The sequence below is a fragment of the Puma concolor genome, chromosome A1, assembly GCF_028749965.1.
Source record: "Puma concolor isolate L17-30 chromosome A1, mPumCon1.1.hap2, whole genome shotgun sequence".
Lineage (NCBI taxonomy): Eukaryota > Metazoa > Chordata > Mammalia > Carnivora > Felidae > Puma > Puma concolor.
The window spans coordinates 190,650,514-190,672,986 of record NC_141667.1 but is presented as its reverse complement, the minus strand read 5'-3'; the positions used below and the strand labels follow the sequence as shown (position 1 = coordinate 190,672,986).

Here is a 22,473-nt window from a genome sequence, read left to right as displayed (position 1 = left end):
GCATGGAGCCTGACGTGGGGCTCAAACTCATGGACCGCGAGATCATGACCTGAACTGAAATTGGACGCTTAACCTACTGAGCCACCCAGGAACCCCTTAGGTCTCTCATCTTTTAAATAGGCACAGCAATATTTAACTCTAAGTATTCTGGCACTAAGAAGGTGGTTAATAATTATTTTAGAAAGTAACAGAGGAATGGTCTACTTTAACTTCTTAATCTGGACTCTTGTTCTTATCCATATATTAAAAATTGGAATTAATGGGTTGACAGTGGTTACAGAATCAATCCCTCCATCCTTCTAAGTAAAATGTATGGCCATCTTCCCTGCTGATTTCACTGTGGGGTCTGCTTTAATTCTATTCCAGTTCTCTATAGGAATGGATGAGTTAATGAGTTAGATGAATGTGAAAGGCTGGGAGAGCATGCCTCAGTCTAAGTGTTATGATCTTAGGCCAGCTACTGAATTTCTCTGGGCCTTAACTTTCCATCTGTGAAGGTGAGAATAACACCAGCTACCTTGTAGGTTGTAAAAACTAGGTAAGAAAATGTATGTGAAAATGCCCAGGATTGAGGTCAGTGCCCTCCTTCTGTCATCTCTGTAAATCCTCTCCTGCCTCATCCCTCTGGCTCATGGTTGTTCCCAGGGTGAAGTCCCTGTACTGGCAGAGCTCGGTGATCATGTGAATGTGTGAGGGAAGCCTTGCCTTTGCTGGAACCTCTCAGCGACTATCCACCTCTGTGTTCTCCACACTTGTTTTATTGCTAGCTAACCTCTTGATTAATTTTAGTGTTTGGTTGTTGTTTTGTCTTCGTTTCTGAACATACAAGAAACTTTCTTTCATTAAGTAAAAATGTGAATTTTCCCTGATGATATTGCTTGCCTCTAAACTTTCTCAACTAGAAGCTGCTGGTCTCTTGAGCTCCTCTGTATCATGAAGCCAGGAAGCAAGACCGACTCTCCTGGTTCCCATTTACTTCTAGACCACTGACTTACAACTTTCAATTCAATAACCCTCTTCCCGTGAAACTAACATGAGCCAGAAAACTGCCCCTTATCGTACTTCCTTCATTTGCTGACCTCCAGCTCACCACCCTCCTCTAGCTATTACATTTCACATCTTTATGCTGGTCATTATCCTAAACACCTAGCCTCACGTTATTCTGATCTTGCTTCTTTCAAAGTCTACTACATCTACTTTAAAATAAAAAATTCTTTTTAGAGGGGAAAGAGTGTAACAATTTCTATTTGCCACGAACAATCTTTTATCTATTTAACATAAACAAAATAGCAAAAGTAGCTATACTTAAAAAAAAAAACCCTACTTATTCTTTCTGAATAGATAATATATTTCTCATGGCTTAAAAATCAAAATGTTAAAACACTGTATACATTGAGTCACCTTTCTCCCATCTCTACCTATCTTCCTGGTTTTTCCCAATAGTAAATTAATTTTATTAATTTCTAGTGTATCTTTCCACAGTTTTTTAAAGGCAAATATAAACAAATATGAGCATATATTTTCATTTTCCCCTTTCCTACAAGACAGCAGACTATATACCTTGTTTTGTAAATTGATTTTTCTTTTTTCTTTAAAAGTTTTCATTAAAAATTTTTTTATGTTTAGTTATTTTTGAGAGAGAAAGACAGTGCAAGTGGGGTAGGGGCAGAGAGAGAGGGAGACACAGAATCCAAAGACGGCTCCAGGCTCTGAACTGTCAGCACAGAGCCTGACGTGGGACTTGAACTCACAAACTGTGAGACCATGACCTGAGCTGAATTTGGATGCCTAACCAACTAAGCCACTCACACGCCCCTGTAACTTGATTTTTCATGTAACAGTCTCCTACACATCTTTCCATATGAGTACATAGAGACTCCATCCTCATCACCATTTTCTCTTTTTGATGGTGCACAGTACTTAGTGTGTAACCACCCTCTTGCTGGACACCTGGGTTGCTTATGAATTTTTATTTTTACAAGCCATGTTGCAATGAATAGTCTTGTTTATTTGCTTTTTTTATTTACCTCACATATGTAGGTATATCCTCAGAAGTGGGACTGTTGAAAGGTAGAGGTGTTAGCAATTTTGACAGGCTTTTTTTCAGTAGGGTTCTAGCATCTGCTCTCTGATAAGCAGTGGATGAGAGTATGTTTCTCAGCTTTCCAAAGATTGTGGATTGTGCTGTAAGTACTTTTGCATGTATTTTCACCAATTTCAGATATATCTCATGTAAAATTCTCTTCTTTGGTCACATTTACCTCCCCTTCTGCTTCCCCCACTTCTGTGAAGCCTGGTACTCCACTGCATTGGAACCACCAGCCTCCTGACCTCTTCCAATCTTTTGGGTTTCTTTTTGGTTTCATACTCCTATTTTTCTCAGCCTGGCCTCTACACACAATTATTTCTCCTGTATTCTCAGCGGCTTAACTCCTTGGCTTTCCTGACGCTCCCTACGCTGCCGATTCCCAGCCTCTCTAGATCAAATCACTTGTCCGTTTTATGGTGCTGGTTCCAGACTTCTCAAAAAAAAAAAAAAAAAAAAATTACAAAATCCTTTAAAACTGTTCTATTATCAATTCATAATTTCAAACTTCACATGGCCCTGTAGTGCGAAACAGTGATTTTTTTACTGACTTCCTTCTTCCCCAGGTGCCGGTTTCCATTACAACTCTTGACCCCTCATCACCATGGTGATCTTTCTACTTCACTCAGAATGTCAAAAGCTTACAAGGGCCAAGAAATTTGCTCTGATTCTTTAGTCTAGTTTGAACTGGATTTCTACCACTTGGAACAGGGTTCTCTTGTGATCATTAAATTAAACTCAAAAGTAAATACATTACAACAATGTTTTTAAAAATATTAAAAGCATACCTGCAGGACAGTGTGGTAGTTCTTCCTTAGGAATGCTAGTCATTCTTTGAAAATCATCATGACAAGCATTACAAAAATGTGTTGTTCCAAAACAGAAAAAGACCGCCACTGAACAGCAGTAGCGACATTTATACTCCAAAAAGTCTGTGCCATGTTTTGGACACATCTATAGCAAAAGAAAATAAACAGACACAAGATTATAGTGAGTCTATTTCTAAAAAAATTTTTTTTTTTTCAACGTTTATTTATTTTTGGGACAGAGAGAGACAGAGCATGAACGGGGGAGGGGCAGAGAGAGAGGGAGACACAGAATCGGAAACAGGCTCCAGGCTCCGAGCCATCAGCCCAGAGCCTGACGCGGGGCTCGAACTCACGGACCGCGAGATCGTGACCTGGCTGAAGTCGGACGCTCAACCGACTGCGCCACCCAGGCGCCCCTATAGTGAGTCTATTTCAATTACAGTTAAGACGGTCATATATGTAGCTTAGTGATTCGTATCATGTGAGTATGCATAGCTCTCAAAACTGATTGGAAAACTGAGGATATATGCATTGAAAAATTAATGAATAAACGCATAGCTCTGCCCAAAAGGTCTGGAGAAGGCCCTAAATTCTCATCTCAGATTCATCATAGCCAATCTGATTTAATAAGTAAGACAGTTGATTTCCTGGTAAATTTTTCCTGGTCAGCCAAACTGAATGGTTAATAATATTTAATCTATCTCTCAGTCTCACAGATGTACTATGAAGATTTCATGGAAGTGAGGTAAACCTAAAAGTGTGACTACAGGTTTGAGAAAGTGAAATACATAAATTTATTACTTGTTGAAATATGGTGATAATTTTATTTAAGACAAAATTATAAAATGTAAATGCCATCCAAGAAAATAACATATATGAATTAATTTGAAAAATTATACACTGCTATAAACACTGGGCAAAAACTTGCTGTATTATTCCCACCATCTTAGTTATATTATTATTTTTGAAAAAAAAATAGGAGCTTAACATATCTAAACTGTCTTTTCTATTAAAATGTGCTACCCACCTGAGCCCTGGACACATCAGAACAGGCACCACAAATGAGCTCTCTGGGATCATAATCATCCCCTTGTCCAGCCTCAGCATCGCACCGAGCTTCGCCACCAAAATATGCCTATGCGGAGAACAACAACAAAAACCTTGTCATGGAAGATACAGTATGAGGATACTGAAAGTAAAATCAAGAGGTCTTAGAAAATACTATTATCTATTAGACTGTCCCCTGCAGTGCCCAGTGGATGCCCATATAGTTAGACTGGAGTATGAAATAAAGCTACTTTAATCTGGAATAAACTCATGCATACAGTAGGAACTCCAAACACTGTACTGTCAAAGTAAAATAACAAAAGAATGTATAATATTCCAAATAAATATAAAAAATATATTAAGTAGTGAAGAGAAACTGCTTTCTCAGGGCAAAGTTTGAGTAATTTTTCTCATTTTGAAACATTAAATGTTTCCTTCTATTGTTTTGATAATCATGCGTGAGAATTTTCCAAATTTTAATACTGTAGTAGTAATAGTAGTGGGGGAGGGACAGAGAGAGAGGAAGACACAGAATCCGGAGCAGGCTCCAGGCTCCAAGCTGTCAGCACAGAGCCCGACACGGTTCGAACCACAAACCATGAAATCATGACCTGAGCTGAAGTCGGATGCTCAACCCACTAAGCCACCCAGGAGCCCCTTGAGGTTTAGAAATATTAATCTACTAGTAGCAATGTAAGTGTAAAGGATGGAATGGAGGGGTTAGGGGCTCCACACAGGGGGCTCAGTAAGAAGGCTACTATAATTACCAAAGAAAATGATTAGGGTTGCTGAAGATGTAATAGAAAAAAAAGAATTCAGAGATATTTAGAGACAGAATTGATAAGACTTTTGTAAATAAAGACCAGACACTGAGACAGTCAAAGTCGATGAATGTAATACTTCTCATGTGGACTTTGAAGTATCTGTGAAAAAATTAAAATGTCTGGTAAGCAGTTAAATATTTGTATCTAAGTCTCAAAAAATTTTCAAGGTCAGAATGATACAGATGTTTGGCGAACAAGAGCTCTGCAAAGGTAAGAAGGTTGTAATTAGGCAAGAATACAGTGCTGAGAAACTAAATCTATACAGAGCAGGTAAATGAAAATGAGCCTTGTAAAGGAGTGAAAGACAAATAACCAGAAATAAAGAGTAGTGCTTTCCAAGAGTAGCATCTTGGAAGCCAAGGAATTTTATGAGGAAATGGTGGTAAGAGCAAGTAGGAGAGATTTATTTAAGAACTAACTGGATTTGGCAAACAGGAGATTACTGATGTGAAGTGGCTTGTGTACAGAAATACTACATGCTTTGGAAATAGTTTGTACAGGTTAAAAAAAATCCCAAAACAAATTGAGTAAAAAAATTCAACTTAAAACATAGTATCAAGCTTTCTCATTTTTAACTTCGGCCTTAAGATATAAGAATTCAGTATCATTATACAATTCAATTCTTAATCACATAGGTAATCTCTAGTTCTTATAAATTCCCATGATAATTTACAGCATACCTTTCTGCATTTGTAGCAGACATAATATGCATATCTATTCATGGCATAGCCAGCGGGGTCATTATAAAATCTCACACCAGGCGTTGTGATAGCTTCACTCTTATGCAGACCTTCGTATTCTAATCTCATTAAGGCTTTTCTTCTGACATCTTCATAGAGATCTTTTATTGGATCAAGCAGGTCTTTTAATACTATATGATTTATTTTGTTCTGAAATTTAAAAAATGAACATTCTTTAACAGAATCATTTATTTATGAATTCAACAAATACTTAAGTGTGCATGTAAGAATTAAGCACTGTGTTAGGAGATAACCAGAGAGTGGACATTTTCTAAATAAAATACCGTTTAAAAATAATCCTGTAAAACCCTCACAAGCCCACATTTTTCCAAGATCAGGGACAATGGGGGCAAATGAGACATAAAGCATGAAAATTCTGTTTCATTATCTTCATATTTGCTGAGTCTGAAATATTATCTTCTGTTGCCTTAGCTCTTCTGGGAATAAAAGGTTGCCTTGCTGCCACAAATAAGACCCACTCCCTCTGTGTGAGTGTCCTGGTTCTTTGGGGTAGGGTAGATGAAGAGGTAGTATTTTGTATATCACCTTCGTATATCATTTCCTAAATGTGACCTTTTCTGTGGCACCATATAAGAAGAGAGAGAAAATTATTTATTACAATATTTTTGATTGTTCCTCAGTCTAACTAAACAATGATTGCAGCAAGTCTTTCCATTTTATATCCTTTATACCAGTCTGCACATCTGAAGGAAATAGGGAGAACTTAACAGAGGAAGGAATGAAGAATTACTAGAGAAGGCACTGTCAGTCACATTCTGAAACAGGTTTTTTGTTCATCATGACTGGCTGGCCAAATCAAGTTGCTGCTTTGTTTACTATCTTTAAAGAGATTTGTCAAAATGTTAATAATCTTCTCCTTGTTTTACCTACGCTCTAAAAGAATTCGTCTTATTGGCTCTGAAAACCCAGACTTCATCTTTATTGGCAGGTGTAAGAAGCTACAAGCACCACAGACTCATTCATTTTGGTCGTCACCTGCTGTCGTGTCTCAGGATTTGATGTGAAAGTGGTGACAAACACCATGCATGATGATGTCTAAGTGAATTTTCTGATGCGATATGTTTAATTCCATTTAAACAGCTTTTAATGGACACTTACTGTTTTGAAATGCATTATAATAGATAGAGGGATCTTATAATATTCTCTGGCACACCTGGATGAAAAGAGCAGAAACTGGTGGCGAACGGGGGTAAAAAGTAAATTGAGAAGGACACCAAGAGATGCTGACATGTTTATTCTGAAAGATGAAGGTAAAGATAAAAATAGATAGAAAGTAGACAGTTTCTGATTCTCTCCATACCTTGCAAATGGGACAAGATATAAAGCCAAATGTTATCCTTGGACCAAGCCATCTGTTTTCCAAAACTCGTCGGCAGCACTGTAAGTGGAATACGTGACTACAGTCCAGCTTAAATTAAAAAAAGAAAGGGATATAAGCAAATGTGATAACGATAAACACTTGAATAAAATGGCAGATTATTCCATGTTCAATGCAAGGTGCTAGTTAAAGCAGGTAAGGGAAAAATCAAGTTTAGAATAATGAAATTTCAGATCTTCTCTGTTATTCATGAAATATTATAAACTATATCTTCAGCTTCTCCCAATTTGTTACCATTCGTGTATTAATGACACCTTAAAAGAGTAAGCCACGTTAGGGAGCAATTTAAAATTATTCACTTTTGTTTCTGGTGGAAAGAAGGAACTCCTGATTTAAAGGTTTAAGATTTATTTTTTAGAATATTCATTATTTTGCAGTTGTAAAAACTGAAAATATAAACAAGTGGTAAAAGTTTTAAAAACTTATTTAGCAAATTATAACTTCAATAATATTACTAACATTATAGATGTATGCAAATGCATTACATATATAGGTATGTTTATCAATTGCATAACGCTACCATTCTGGGTTTTCGAAATTAAGAAGAGAGTGGCTACTAGATAACCTTATTATTTTTTCCTCCCTTAAGAATATTTTATACATTCTATTGATTATACAGACTCACACAAATCACAAATTGTGAGCACACAAAATGGAAAAAACATAAAGGGACAGAATTTGCTCTTCAAGAAATGGAAGATGTTAGTGGGACATTTTCTTCCAATGATATAAAATAGGTTTAAGTGATATAAAATAGCTTAGTGGGACATTTTCTTCCAATGATATAAAATAGGTTTAATAACAAATATATTTATAATTCCCGTTTTAAATTCTAGACACTTGTAACACTTTAAGAGCTGAGACAACCTGAATGGCTGGTGCTGCTGAGAGCGCCTCGGTGAAACAGATCATGCACATGTCATCGGCATCTTGCTTCAGCGTCGTGGCACTTTTATCACAGCCGTGGAGACAGGGCAGACAGTGCTCTTCATTTTTAACACCTCCACATGGATGGCCACAAGGATGCGTCTTACTACAGGCTATCTTAGCATATTCCTATTAAAAATAAATTATGATGGCATTCAAAATATCAGAAAGGGCATATCTCCTGGTAATTATATCCATTATATTAATTTTCCAAGATATTTCCCACAGGAAATACACATTGAGGCTATGTAACAATAAAGTTTTTTTTTATTCTTCATTTGAATATAACTTAAAGATTATTAGCAAGGTTTTTAACGTGTAATTTTTTTTTTTTTAATTTTTTTTTTCAATGTTTTTTTATTTATTTTTGGGACAGAGAGAGACAGAGCATGAACAGGGGAGGGGCAGAAAGAGAGGGAGACACAGAATCGGAAACAGGCTCCAGGCTCCGAGCCATCAGCCCAGAGCCTGACGCGGGGCTCGAACTCACGGACCGCGAGATCGTGACCTGGCTGAAGTCGGACGCTTAACCGACTGCGCCACCCAGGCGCCCCTTAACGTGTAATTTTTAAAAAAATAGAATTTATTGTCAAGTTGGCTAACATGCAGTGTATACAGTATGCTCTTGGTTTTGGGGATAGATTCCTGTGATTTATCACTTACATAAAACACCCAGTATTCATCCCAACAAGTGCCCCCCCTCAATGCCCATCACCCATTTTTCCCTCTCCCCTCCCCCGCATCAACCCACAGTTTGTTCTAAATTTTCACTTCACATAAAGAGAATGCTGATAAAAAAGTGAAATATAATTTTAGTGGATTTATTTTCATGCATAGTCCTGAAGCAAAAAAATTCCTGATATACAATCTCCCAATTACTACCTATCTCCTCACTACAATGGGTATAAAAAATATACAGGTATCTTTCATAGCTGGACCCTATTCAAATTCTTGTTAACTGAATTGAAGAACTGAAAATATTTGGATAGCATGGAATATGTGTATGGATGTTCAGGACTACAGAATTCTTAAATACTGGAAGTTTTTTATAGGGAAATAAGTGAGTAAAGTATGTAAGAGGTAAAGAAATGCAGTCCATAGACTTTTTACCTGTTTCTAGCACAAAAGCAAACATTAAATATGTATTATGGTGGTAACTGATAAACACACACAGTCTGGTTCAGGCTTGAGAAGCTTATGTGATCCACTCTCTAGCTCTGATAAAGAATTTAACTCTTTAAAAAGAATTTTTTTTTTAATGTATCTTTATTTTTGAGAGTGACAGAGCATGAGTGGGGAGGGGCAGAGAAGAGAGGGAGACACAGAATCCGAAGTAGGCTGCAGGCTCTGAGCTGTCAGCACACAGCCCAATGCAGGGCTCAAACTCATGAACCATGAGATCATGACCTGAGCTGAAGTAGGATGCCCAACTGACTGAGCCACCCAGGTGCCCCAAGAATTTAACTCTTGACATGAGGAATATACTAACTTAGAAAACTGAAGTGATGCTGAACTCTAACTCTTATTTATATGCAGTAAATATGTCCCGAGGGAATACAGGCTATTCCTTACTGGGGCAGCCTAACTGTATACTCACCTGGCAATCGGCATCAGAACAAACACTGCCAACAGCAGATAACTCTGTTCCACTCCTGGAACCACAGAAGCGGCATGCTTCTGAGCTACTTGTGGTGGGTTTGCCTAGGTTCAAGCAGAAAAAGAAAAATCTTCCTTAAGGATATGTTTTCTACATATTTTAATACCCAGCTAAATAAAAAAACAACAAGAGGACAATCAGGTATGTATCAGTTGCTATCACTAGAAAATCAGCCTGGCAGTTTTACGGAAGGGTTGTGAGCAGTCCTAATTATAAAGGAGCTAATCACAAAAAAGGGACAAGAAACTAAAGATCTATCTGAAGCCAAACAGATAGGAGGTTGAGCAGATATGGCAAATCCCCAGCTCCAAAAACACAGATAAATATATTTTGCACATACAAAATATAATACAAATTAAGTAAGAATACACAAAAGAAAGATAACTCTTTCAGAACTACTATAATAAAATTACAAGGCATAAAAGAAAACCTATCATCAGATAATATGAAACTTAAAACACAGAAGAATTCCCATCCAAGGAACTAGAATTGACAGAGCTATATGAAAAGGAAATTAAATGTCTGAAATCATCAAAGATGTAACAGAATCCAGAAAACAAAACAGAACAACAGGAAAAAGAATAGGAAGATTTGAAAAACGTAGACCAAGCACATTTGAAAACACAGATACAAAAATAAATATAATATAATACACAGAATTCAGCAATATTTACAGGAAAAAAATTTTTTTAAGGATAGTTTAACTCATGCATACAAGAATGGTTGAACATTAGAACACTTACTAATGCATTATATGGCCCTATTAGATGATAGCAGAAAAAGAAATCAGCTATGAGAAAGACCATGCTCTTGTAGCATGAAAAATTACTCTTATTTAAATCTGTTCAGATTTGCACTTAACTCCAACATCACAAATTTGTGTCAAATGGCAGACTACAGACGTGCTGGAAATTAAGAATTCATAAGATTCAATGTAACTTTAAGCTGAGAATATAACCAGATTTACTTTAGAAAAAAAAATCAAAAATGAAAAATCACATGTTTTGGAGATAAAATGACTTGCTCATGGTAACACAGCTAGTGAGTGACAAACCAGGTTTCCTGACTTGTAGTCTAGTGTTCTCTCTCCTAGATAACAGTGTCTAGTAAATACAATAATACAGTGATTGGTGATGTCATAGTTACCAGAATATACTCAAAATAATCTACATTAAATAATTCACATCAGTATCATCCAGTTCAGTAGTCACGGTTCGATCTTAAATCCTTTTACCTGTGTGTTCTCGGAACTCCACCATTGCCTTCATTGTTTTTGAATCTGCTAGAGCCATCAACCAGAACAATTTGGTTCTACCACAGCCTTCATGAAGGTCAACCTTTATAGCTTCTTCTTCCTCTTTGAAGACCTATTGATTCATTAAAGAAAAGGGGAAAATGTTTTATTTATCACTAGGAAAGAGGAAGTGTAACATTTAATTGCTCAAAAACAATAATGGCTTTTCTTCATGAAGCACTCTAAGAAGTTTCAGATATTTCCAATCTTGTCCTGAATCTTCACAACAACCCTGTTTTTTTTGAATGTGGAAATGAAGTCTCAGAGAGGCTAAACGACTGTCATTTTACACAGCTGGTAAGTGACGCAGTTGGGAACGCCACTGGGGTCTCTGATCCCATAGTCCCCTTTTCCCAGTACACCGAGCCTCCTTCCCGCATTTATTTCAAAATTTATTTGGGGCGCCTGGGTGGCGCAGTCGGTTGAGCGTCCGACTTCAGCCAGGTCACGATCTCACGGTCCGTGAGTTCGAGCCCCGCATCAGGCTCTGGGCTGATGGCTCGGAGCATGGAGCCTGTTTCCGATTCTGTGTCTCCCTTTCTCTCTGCCCCTCCCCCGTTCATGCTCTGTCTCTCTCTGTCCCAAAAATAAATAAAAAACGTTGAAAAAAAAAAAAATTTATTGGATGTATCTTATGCTCCAGATGCTGTTCTGCGTGTAAAGGCAGACATCTTCACCTGTCTTTGATGAGTTTTGGTTCGCCGATGAAGATGAAGGAACCTGTCACAGTCGGTGCACAGATTTCCACACACGTTGCACAGAATGATGGCTGCGGTTTCTCCATCATCGTGGTTGTCACACATAGGCTAAAATAAGGCATTCCCACATGTCACATTACAGTAACAAGAAAGTTTCAGACACACATACAAATGGAATGTGATTTATTCACAACAGTAATGTTATTGTTTTGAAGTCTATTAGGAATTTAGAATCTGAACATTAAACAGAATTATAGCAAATGTACTTAAATATAAAAATCCCTCCAAACCCCTAATTCAATAATTAATGTGCTGAGCAGTTTCAATGATTAATAAAATAAACATGTATGCTTTGAGTAATGACTTAAGACATTTTCTCCCCCCTGTGTTCAAACATTCTGTATGCTAAATGAATAAATTATTCATTTTGAAACTTAAACATAAATGAGAAAATGTTGAAAGGGCCTATATAACGTCTTCCCTTCCAGTGAATGTAGGCACACCTAGCAAACCTACTTTAAGTACTGTATATTTGTGAACAAATGGTATGTCACGGTGCCTCTTTATTTCCTTCTTATCCTAAGACTGGGAACATTTAGTGTAAAGCCTAGATATATAATGAGAATGTGGCTAAAAGCACATTTTGATGTGGTGCAAACATGGCTCAGAGAAGGGGAAAGCTCTTTTATATAGTAATTAAAGCCCCTAATAGACTATGAAGAAAGGACCCTAAGTGAAACAGATTTGTGAGATGAGCTGGGCAATGTGACAAAGCTTTCCACTAATTGTGCAATTTTGACTCGCAGATTTGTTTGTTTTTTAAGCTAAGCTAAAGCTTACTTATAAAGAAAAAGAAGACACGAAGATGGGTTTTTATAAAACAATTCTGATCTTACCATTTGTTTCTGCTGTCCATCCTTTCCCATCCATCTCCCCGAGGAGAGACGATCTACATGGTCCTGATCCAGCACGCACAGTGATGCTAGAGCAAGCCAGAGCTGTTAAAAGGAAAGGCTGTCACAACACTGAATTTTTAGAAAAGACTTGTAAAACAGTGACTGCCTGACCATAACAACAGCTCAATGCTAGCTGAATTTGAAAATACATGGATGCCCAGTGGTACTCTAGTTTTCCTGATGTGGTACCAGGCACACATGCTCATTGCCGTATGTGTCATGCACACAGTAGGCACTCAAGTATTTACTGAATAAATCACTGCTGCTCTGATGAACCATTCTGTTTTTTACCTGATATAAAATTATCCCTTATTGGGATATATAAACACTGTATCAGTAAACAAATTTACATATTGAATATTTATGGTACCAATGCCTCTTGCAAATTTTTCCAACTAGCATCACCTGCCTGAGGCACTACCTTCCAAGGAAGGTGGTACAATCGTTGTCTAATTTTACACAGTCCCATGAGTAGGTAGGTGGGTACCTATTAAATTCTTCTGGATAATAACAGCTCCTCAGAAGTCTCTGTACACCTCTAAATGCCTAGCACTATGCTTGGTATACTCTGTCAGAAACAAGGACGTGTCTAACAAACTTCAGAATACAGCCCTCAAAAACAGTTTAAAACTTTCTGGGGCTTAAAGGATTAAAATTCAGTTTTACATGACACATTTCTTCATTACTAAAAAATAGTTAATTACTTAAAAGGTGCTTATGAGTGAATAGAGACGAAGAGTAAGGCAGGGAAAAGTTAGAAAAAGGGAAAAAAAAACAGATAAAGAAAAACAAAGTAAGCCAGGAGAGAGGGGAGTGCAGGGTGAAGACGTGTACGCGTGGAGAAGTGGTGTGGTCAGAGTAAGCTTCACACATCACCCTCACTAGCAGCAGAGTGTCAGGTGGCTTTTTCTTCCCTAGAGAAATACAATTTGTCTTCTTTTGCAGACTTGTGAAGATTATCGAGCTATTTCTGCCAGTGTTTACTTCTTCCTAATGCTGACACACTGCCCTGGCTTCAAGGAAATCCCTAATCTCTTTTGGAAGTATATGGGACATGAAATTTGGTAGGTTAAAAATTACTACAGATGTCTCATCTGAAGAATGCAATCCTATTCCCCAGCTAAGAGATTCTTCCCCACCCTGCTCTGGGAATACACTTTTTACTTTTTTAGAAGTAAGGCCTATAAATCCAGTAAGTAGGCTCTACTTTAGAATAATTGGGCAGTACCAAAACGAGTAGGGAGGGCCTGGTCTTCAAAGGACTTTCAGCGTATCTGAGAATAATGTTGACACTAAATTTACTGTATAAGCTTACTTATGTATGTATAAGTATGTATAGTAAATACACCATCAGAAAGACCACACAAGGTCTTAGCCTTTTCTAACCACTTTATCCTTAGCTTCCTAAATAATAACAAAAACAAGCGATAGAGAACACATAACAGTCAATGTGAATGTTTTATAACCACTATCCTTAGTTCATAATTCAAAAAAGCCTTTCACACTTTTTTAATAAATAGAATATTTGGTCAAAAAAATTGGATTAAGCTGACTTATTGATTTAAGTTTAATCAAACCTATTATGGAAAAAGAACATGCAACAATAAAATGAAAAAAACCTCGTACCCTAGTTGTTGCAATACATCTCACTGGAGATCTAAATTCTTCCTCCATCTTGGTCAAGGCAATGATGGTTTCTGCGATGGCATTTTTTGTCACTCGGGACCATGCTTCAGACAGATGACCCTATTGAGCAGGAGAGAATAGTTTAATAAGCAACCAGAAATGTATACTCATACTAGTAAATTCTCTTCTCTTAAATAACAGCTCTCAAGAAAAAGGAAAGATTTATTTGTTAATGCAACTTTAGATCAAGGGCCATACTTTCGAAATAAAAATCCATCACAACTTTATGAAAAACTCAACTTCTAATCACTATTTTAATGAGTGAAAAGCCAATAAGAAATTAGGTCTCAATACTCTTCTCCTATGGAGCTCAAAGTTATTTCCTCTTACATTTCTACGGTTGAGAAATTTCGATTATGAAGCCTTGTTATTTAACACAAAATTCATATTGCTAAGCTAAGTGCTTTCAGATGAATATTACTACAACCCGAGAGCATAAATGTGTTTAAATTATAACTACTTTATTTGCTAACTTGATTTTTGCTGAATATAAACACTTACTATAGAATTTAGGTGTTCCTAAATAATTTTCATAAATATTTTTATCCAGTCAACAGCCTGAGAAAGACTAGTTGAAAAAATGAGAAAGCTCTCCATTTTTCTGATTGAGGAAATGTCCTTGCCGTTGGGAAAAATGACAGAACTTCGTATTTCCCCAGAATATCCTTTCTAGCCTCCCATCCACTTGCTATTAATTTCTTTAAATTTTTTTTTTTTTGATCTTTATTTATTTTTGAGAGAGAGACAGAATGTGAGCAGGGGAGGAGCAGAGAGAGACGGAGACACAGAATCTGAAGCAGGCTCCAGGACCCAAGCTGTCAGCACAGAGCCTGATGCGGGGCTCGAACTCACGAACTGTGAGATCATGACCTGAGCCAAAGTCGGACGCTCAACCGACTGAACCACCCAGGTGCGCCCCGCACATGCTACCAATTTCTTAAAAGAGCAGTTCCATGGGCGCCTGGGTGGCGCAGTTGACTGAGCGTCCAATTCTTGATTTTGGCTCAGGTCACGATCCCAGGGTCATGGGGTTGAGTCCTGCATCTGGCTCTGCGCTGGGTGTGGAGCCTGCTTGAGAGTCTCTCTCCCTCATTCATTCATTCATTCATTCATTCTCTCTCTCTCCCTTTCCCCTCTCCCCTGCTGGGTGCTCTCTCTTTTTCTAAAAAACAAAACAAAACAAAGGGCATTTCCTTCTCCACCTCCTCCTCCAAAACGCCTTCTGTCTGGTCTGCCTCTCAGGAGCCCACACTCCACAGCACCTTGCCCCCCTCAGCCTGGAAATATAACGGAATGTGAGGAAACTAGCAATATGGAGCAAACAGTAAGAGCCATGTACTCTGGTGAAACAGTTTCCTTTCCTCCACACTCCCAGATCTCCCTGAAAAGCCAACATCTAAAGACAGTACTAGAGTATATTAATAAAGAAGAGTAAAAGTTTTGTAAACCAGGAGAGAGAGAACTAAAAAGAATGAGAAACTATCGCATCAGGGAGCCCTGTTTTTCTTTTAGGTTTTTGGTTTCTGGCTTATTTGTAGAGCTCAAAAAGTATATTTTATTTTTTAAGTTTTAAAGTTTAGTTTCTCAAGTAAATTAATTGGGAAGCTTGAAATGAAGTTTACACAAAAAACATATCACTGAACGAAAAGACAAATGGGTGTGTTAACCTACTAAACAGAGGCTTTAAGTAAAGCAAAATAACACTAATGTACTTCTGCTATTAATGTAGTAGAACAAGCTGCCTGTTTTAATCAGATTTCTATTGCACTTCATTGACATAATGATCAGAAGGATGGGAACTCACTGCTGCCATATCCTTAATAAGTTTAATGATGATCTCTGAGATCTGGGTAGGAGTTGAGCCCTTCATCCACCAATGGCTTTCACCTCTTCGAACATAACTACAAAGAAAAGTCAGCATTTGCAAAACATTCAGTGATAGTTACAAACAAATACAAAGAAAACTGCTATTTCAGCATGTATCTTAATTTTTTAAATGATTCAAAGTATTTTAAAAAGAAATTAATCAAAACATTATTCATAATCTTCTCTTCAACCCCGAGAGAGTAGCTATTCTGATACATGTTCCCTTCCAAATATTTGTTTATATATAATTTTTGTATCTTGCAACTTCTAGAACATTGCTGTTCAAAGTATATCCACAGATCACAAACTATTTGTTACCAATCCACAGAGATATTGAGGGCTTGCACCAGAATATGTCAACTGTATCAGTGGGTATCACACTACTGTTTATTTCAGCTGACATTTTTTTTTCTTTGCAAGACTATCTGGATGAAGAAAGCAGTACACTGATTTATATTCTAGTGTTATTTGCTTAATCTCATGGACTGATTCTTTGACTAGTACTGTTCCAGATGTCTAATTTTCTGCATTACACACACCTCTGCAATGAACTTCCTTGCACATATCTTTGTCCATAGGTATAAACATTTTTGAGGGAAACAGTTCTAGAAGTAGAATTGGTAGGTCAAAGGATAAGCATATTTTAAATACAGTGATATGTTATTAAACTGACATCCGAAAAGGCTGTAGCAATCTATATTAGATGTCATAATGCCTATTTCTTCATAATGCTGCCAAAACAAAGATATTTTCCTATTGTTTATCTCAGGACTAACTGTTCATTATATATTTTCTTATCAGTTGTTTGTCTTTTCTCATTGATTTGTAGTCATTTAAAAAATATTATGACTGGGGCGCCTGGGTGGCGCAGTCGGTTAAGCGTCCGACTTCAGCCAGGTCACGATCTCACGGTCCGTGAGTTCGAGCCCCGCGTCAGGCTCTGGGCTGATGGCTCAGAGCCTGGAGCCTGTTTCCGATTCTGTGTCTCCCTCTCTCTCTGCCCCTCCCCCATTCATGCTCTGTCTCTCTCTGTCCCAAAAAATAAATAAACGTTGAAAAAAAAAATTAAAAAAAAAATATTATGACTAATAATTCATTCTCTACTATATAGGTGTTAAATATTTTTTTCAGGTCAGTTTATATTTAAAAAAAATTTTAATATTACTCTCTCTCAGTTCACTTTCATTCTTATGTAGCCAAATTTGTGAATCTTTTCCTCTGTGACTTTTTGGTTCCGAGTTTTAAGGTCTTTCTGGATTGAAGATTACAGAAATATTCTTCTATAATTTGTCCTAGTAGAGTGTTAAAAGAAAAATACATAAAGTTTTAACTGATCTCAAATTTACTTTTGTATATGGTGTGAGATAGGGGCCTTCAATATCTTTTTTTTTACACGAGAAGCATTCCAATATCATATTCATTACACCTTCCTTTCCCCACTAACTTGAAAGGACACTTGTATTATATATATAACTCTCTTTCATACATGGATTAGTTGTTTATGGTTTCTATTTGGTGAACAAGCAAACAAGTAGAAATCGAAATCTTGTCTTAATTCTCCAAATAGTAGCTCACTCTGCTCTATTTTAGTACTAAAACAGATGCAATGACCAACCTGGAATTGAAAATCATTGGAAGAGTAACTGTTGTAACACCTTTGCCCACAGTGGTACCAGCTGTTCCTGTGATGGTAGTTCCTTTGGCTTTTAGCTGAACTGTGAGTGCTTTGGCAATACATCCTAGAAACATGTCCAAGATACCTAGTTTATTCCAATCTCCTTTCTCTGTTGAGTGAATGATATCACTGATATCTGCTGGAGGGAGGGATTTCACTCCTATGATGCTGGCCAGACGATTAGGAGTCACTTCAGGCAACACCCGTCTTAGTAGGGAGGTTACCTGATAAGAAAAATGAAAGGAAAGAATTCCTCTTAAAGACTGGTATTCTAAAGTTTTTATTTGTATAATGCGCCTTGCTGCCCTTCTATGACTTCAAAAGCTTTGAGAAGGACAGAAATATAAGACTTAAACACTATTTTTAATTTCTCAAGTGGTAATTACCCCTCCAGGTAAGCAAGAAAAAGACAGGTCTTTTATTTGGTCAAGATTAAAGATGGGCACCTGGGTGGGTCAGTCAGTTAAGCGTCTGAATTCTGCTCAGGTCATGATCTCATGGTTTGTGAGTTTGAGCCCTGCATCAGGCTCTGTGCTGACAGCTCAGAGCCTGGAGCCTGTTTCAGATTCTGTGTCTTCCTCTCTCTCTCTCTCTCTCTCTCTCTGCCTATCCGCCCCCCCCCCCACAACTGCCTCAAAACTAAATATTAAAAAAAATTAAAAAAAAGATTAAAGAAAAATCACACATCTCATGGTAATAAGACAATCAGTAGACAGAATACTCTTTATCATAATAGCACATTAGTAAAATGAAACATATTTTGCTCTTCCATACTCTCATGACAATGAGTCAAAAATAAAAAGCATGGAGTTAAAATATAATCCAAAAAACAAAATAGCAAAACAAAATAAAAATCCTAAGACCCTAAGGTGAATCTCTTTGCTAGTATAATTTTTTAACAATGTTTTGAGGAACAAAGTAAGCCAGAAGGTAAGTGGTGTGAGCAGTCACCTGTCTCTGGACTCGAGGAGATGCTGTGTGGAGCAGTGAAAAGAGATCCTGGAGCAGAGTTAGCTGCTGAGCCAGATACTGCCGGCCCACGTTAGAGCCACTCAGTGCTAAGACCATAGAGAGCAGCTCAAAGCAGTAAGCATCGGAGGAGGCATCTTCATCATTGGGCTGAGAATTGGCATTTTCTTTGCTTGAAATGGCATGTTCCCACTCTTCACGAACTCTGGTGGCTTCCATGCGAATAGCCTGGACGATGTGAGCACACACCTATAGAGACAACATGAAGAAAATGTAAAAACATACTTATGTCAGATTTACTATTTCTAGTAAAAAAAAAAGAGACAAGAATATTAGTTGATGCTCAATTTAACACTCTTTCTCCCAGTTAATTCTCCATCATGCCATTCTCTTAGCTCATCTTAAAAACAATTAAGGAAAACTATCAGAACTATGATTAACAATCTTAATATTTAAATCAACTCCTATGTAGAAACTATTTATATACAAGTTACCAATACCCATACCTGTAGTTTGAGACATCAAACAAAAGCAAATTACCATATTTTATCACTTCTAAGGCATATTTTCCTCCCACATTTTAACATTTTTATTCATAATGTGCTTTATAATTGGTGGCATTCACAATGTAATTGGCAGCAAATTTTCATTTTTTAGTGATACATGAAATAACAGCACATTTTATAACTGGTAGCATTTAAGATTCAATGAAACACTGTTAAAAAGATAAAGCACAGATAAATTTATTTATTTAAGCAAGATTTAATGATGCTGAAAGTTAAAATAATGGGCTAATTTAAAACCGGTATTTTATTAGACTTTTGGAAGACTAGTTTTTGTTACCCAGGTACTACATTATATGAACAATCTAGTACTACTCCATCTCCTTATAATTAAAAATATTAGCAATGATTTAGTTAACACTATAATTGCTCAGGAAAAAAAAAAATCAACTGACAAACAAGAAAAGTGGGAAAAGGAACACAGAAAATACAAATGAAATCTGATATAGCTGGATATTTGACACCAAAATGAAACAATCTACCTGAAAATGAGAAATAACAAAGAGCAGCAAGGTAAGAAAGTTAATCATAAAATCTTTAAAGTGATGCAGGTATGCCAATATACTAAAGGCAGACACATTCTGCAGGACTATAAAAGAGTCAGCAAAAAAAAGTCTCCGTAAATTTTGGAAAATACTTTATACCCTAAAAACAAATGAAAACTGAAATGACAATTTACTAACCTGTTTTTGTAAATTCGTCAGCTTACTCCTGCTGAATATGATTCCGACCATATGTTCTTTCAGGTCAGCGTCTGATGTTGCCTTTTACATAGAAAAGGGGGGGGGGGAGCGCAGGCTCTTTGAATAAAATTTGTATATTTGACATCTTAAAGTATCTTGATAAATAACTATTAAGGTTATTTTATAAAATGAATATGTTTTTAAATTGAGGTCTATAACACTAAGACAAAGGATAAAATCTGAAGAAATCACTACTGGCTAAGGTGACTATAAAAATAGCAAAATTTCTGAATTTAAGAAATTCAGAGAAGCATACTACCTTTTCATGAACTTCTTTATCATTTTGCGTCACTTTGATTAGATCTATTTCTAAACCGTGGATAATCCACATTCAGTTGTTAGAAGAACAATTCAGAAAATGACATTCAGTTAAAAGGAAAATATCCTAAAAAAACTCTGTGATAATGGTGTTCTTAAATTAGGCTAGTCTACCACCACCAGTAATCAAAGAAACAAAGAAGAAAAATAAAGGCTGAAATTTTATAGTGCTTATTACGTAAATGGAACTGTTCTAAGTTACAGATATACAGATGTATAGTTATCAGATATACATATACTCTTATTTAATCTTCACAACAAGCCCATAAGATAAAGTCTGATTTTCTATTTTACAGGTAAGAAAAGTAAGGCAAGCCACTCCTCTAAGAATAAAAATGACTCTTAGTTTCACATTTCTTAGGACAGAGATAGCTATATGAGAATGTAACTCCCACCTTAACAATGAGAAAAAGCTGATAATCTACAAAACCATACATTTTGGTGCCCATCAGACAGCTGAGATTGGCAACCAGGTAAACTAAAATGAAAATAGACAAATCCATATAGCTGGACACTTCAAAACTTTTTCTGTACTTAAAAGAACAAGTAAATGAGCAAACTAACAAAAATCAGTAAAGTTCTCAATAAAGCTTGAACAAAACTATCAACTAAGTTGAACTGCTATTAGAAGAAAAGCAGAGTTCATGTTCTTTTCAAGAGCATGTGGACATTCTCTAAAATATATGAGTCAGAATTCAAACCTTCACAATTTTAAAAGGCCTGAAATTATATAAAGTATATTCTCTGGCCACAATGAATTAAACTAGAAATTAGTAATAGAAAGTTACCCCCCAAGAAAAATCCCCAAATATTTATAATTAAACAAGAAATGTCTAAATTATCCAGAGGTCAAAGAAGAAATCAAAATGGAAATCAAAAAATATTTTGAACTGAGTGAAATGCTGAGTGAAATGAGAAAATATTATAAGCAACACACCAAAATTTCTGACACTCAACTAGAGCAGGGCTAAGAAAATGGCACCAGTACTTATATGAGAAAAGAAAGATCTCAAGTCTTTGAAACTAGAAAAAGAAAAAAATCAAAAATAAAGCAAACAGATGGAAAGAAGTAATAGAAGAAGACAGCCCTATATCGATTAAAGAAAGCACACTGGTAGAATAATTCTTTTGCTACTTGAAACACTAGCTAGATCATACATTAACAAATGAATTCCTTTTAGATAGTTACTTTATCTCCTTACTTTTAAATTTCTTTTGTAGTTTTTTTTAAATAGCTTTGAGATATAGTTAACATACTTTACTATTCACTCATTTAAAATGTACAATTCAATGGCTTAGAGTATATTCATAGATATGTACAAGCATCACCACAGTTAATTTTAGAGCATTTTCATCACCCCAAAAAGAAACACTGTACCTTTTAGTTATCACTCCCCTAGTTAATATCTTTCTTTTTATTAAAGAAAAATAAACTATGTTTAGGCTAATATTACATAACCACTAATATACATAGCAATATACCAATTATCTTTAATGAATATAAGAAAATGAAAAAAGAAAAATATATAAGAATATCCATTCTGATAAAAATTCTCAGAGCATTTACAAAAAATCTATAGTTAACATTATACTTAATGGTGAAAGACTGAATCCTTCCTAGTAAGATCCAGAAAAGGCAAAGATGTCTGATTTCACCACTTTTATTCAACATAGTACTGAAAGGCTTAGCCATTGCACTAACACAAGAAAAGAAATTTAAGGCATATAGGCTGGAAAGGCAGAATAAAACCAACTTTCTTTGCAGACAACATGATTATCTATGAAGAGAATCCCAAAAATTCTACAAAAAGGCTTCTAGAACTAACAATTTAAGATCACAGAGGTTTAATACACAAAAGCCAACTGTATTTTTATATGCTAGAAATGAACTGGAAAGTGAAATAAGAATACCATTTACAGTAGCATCAAAAACAATTATTATTTAGGGATTATTATAATTATTTAGGGATCAATTTATTAAAAACATTTCTTGTAAAGTTTATTTTGAGAGAGACAGAGATAGTGTGAGTAGGGGAGAGGCAGACAGAGAAAAGGAGAGAGAGAATCCCAAGCAGGTTCCGTGCTGCCAGCACAGAGCCTAACTTGGGGCTTGAACTCATGAAACCATGAGCTAGTGACTTGTGCTGAAACCAAGAGTCAGACGCTTAACTGATGAGCCATGCGTGTGCCCTTAGGGATCAATTTAATAAGAAGTG

The 22,473-nt window shown here is 36.3% G+C and overlaps 1 protein-coding gene across 16 annotated transcripts in view; it reads right to left on the bottom strand.

Moving 5' to 3' along the window:
- MYCBP2 (MYC binding protein 2) overlaps nt 1-22,473 on the bottom strand; it is a 293,673-nt gene that overhangs the window by 3,762 nt on the left and 267,438 nt on the right. For 14 of the 16 annotated variants that reach the window (XM_086709855.1, XM_086709861.1, XM_086709893.1 and 11 more), the window contains 14 exons: nt 19,880-19,960; nt 18,616-18,882; nt 17,605-17,888; nt 15,928-16,024; nt 14,064-14,183; nt 12,378-12,479; nt 11,461-11,589; nt 10,724-10,856; nt 9,430-9,533; nt 7,773-7,961; nt 6,828-6,935; nt 5,447-5,656; nt 3,923-4,030; nt 2,875-3,040 (listed from right to left, as the gene is read on the bottom strand). In XM_086709855.1, coding sequence (XP_086565981.1) covers nt 2,875-3,040; nt 3,923-4,030; nt 5,447-5,656; nt 6,828-6,935; nt 7,773-7,961; nt 9,430-9,533; nt 10,724-10,856; nt 11,461-11,589; nt 12,378-12,479; nt 14,064-14,183; nt 15,928-16,024; nt 17,605-17,888; nt 18,616-18,882; nt 19,880-19,960 — 2,098 coding nt within the window. Of the gene's footprint in view, nt 1-2,874; nt 3,041-3,922; nt 4,031-5,446; nt 5,657-6,827; nt 6,936-7,772; nt 7,962-9,429; nt 9,534-10,723; nt 10,857-11,460; nt 11,590-12,377; nt 12,480-14,063; nt 14,184-15,927; nt 16,025-17,604; nt 17,889-18,615; nt 18,883-19,187; nt 19,349-19,879; nt 19,961-22,473 lie in introns of those variants that run through there. The other 2 variants (XM_086709934.1, XM_086709939.1) reach the window with 1 other exon arrangement.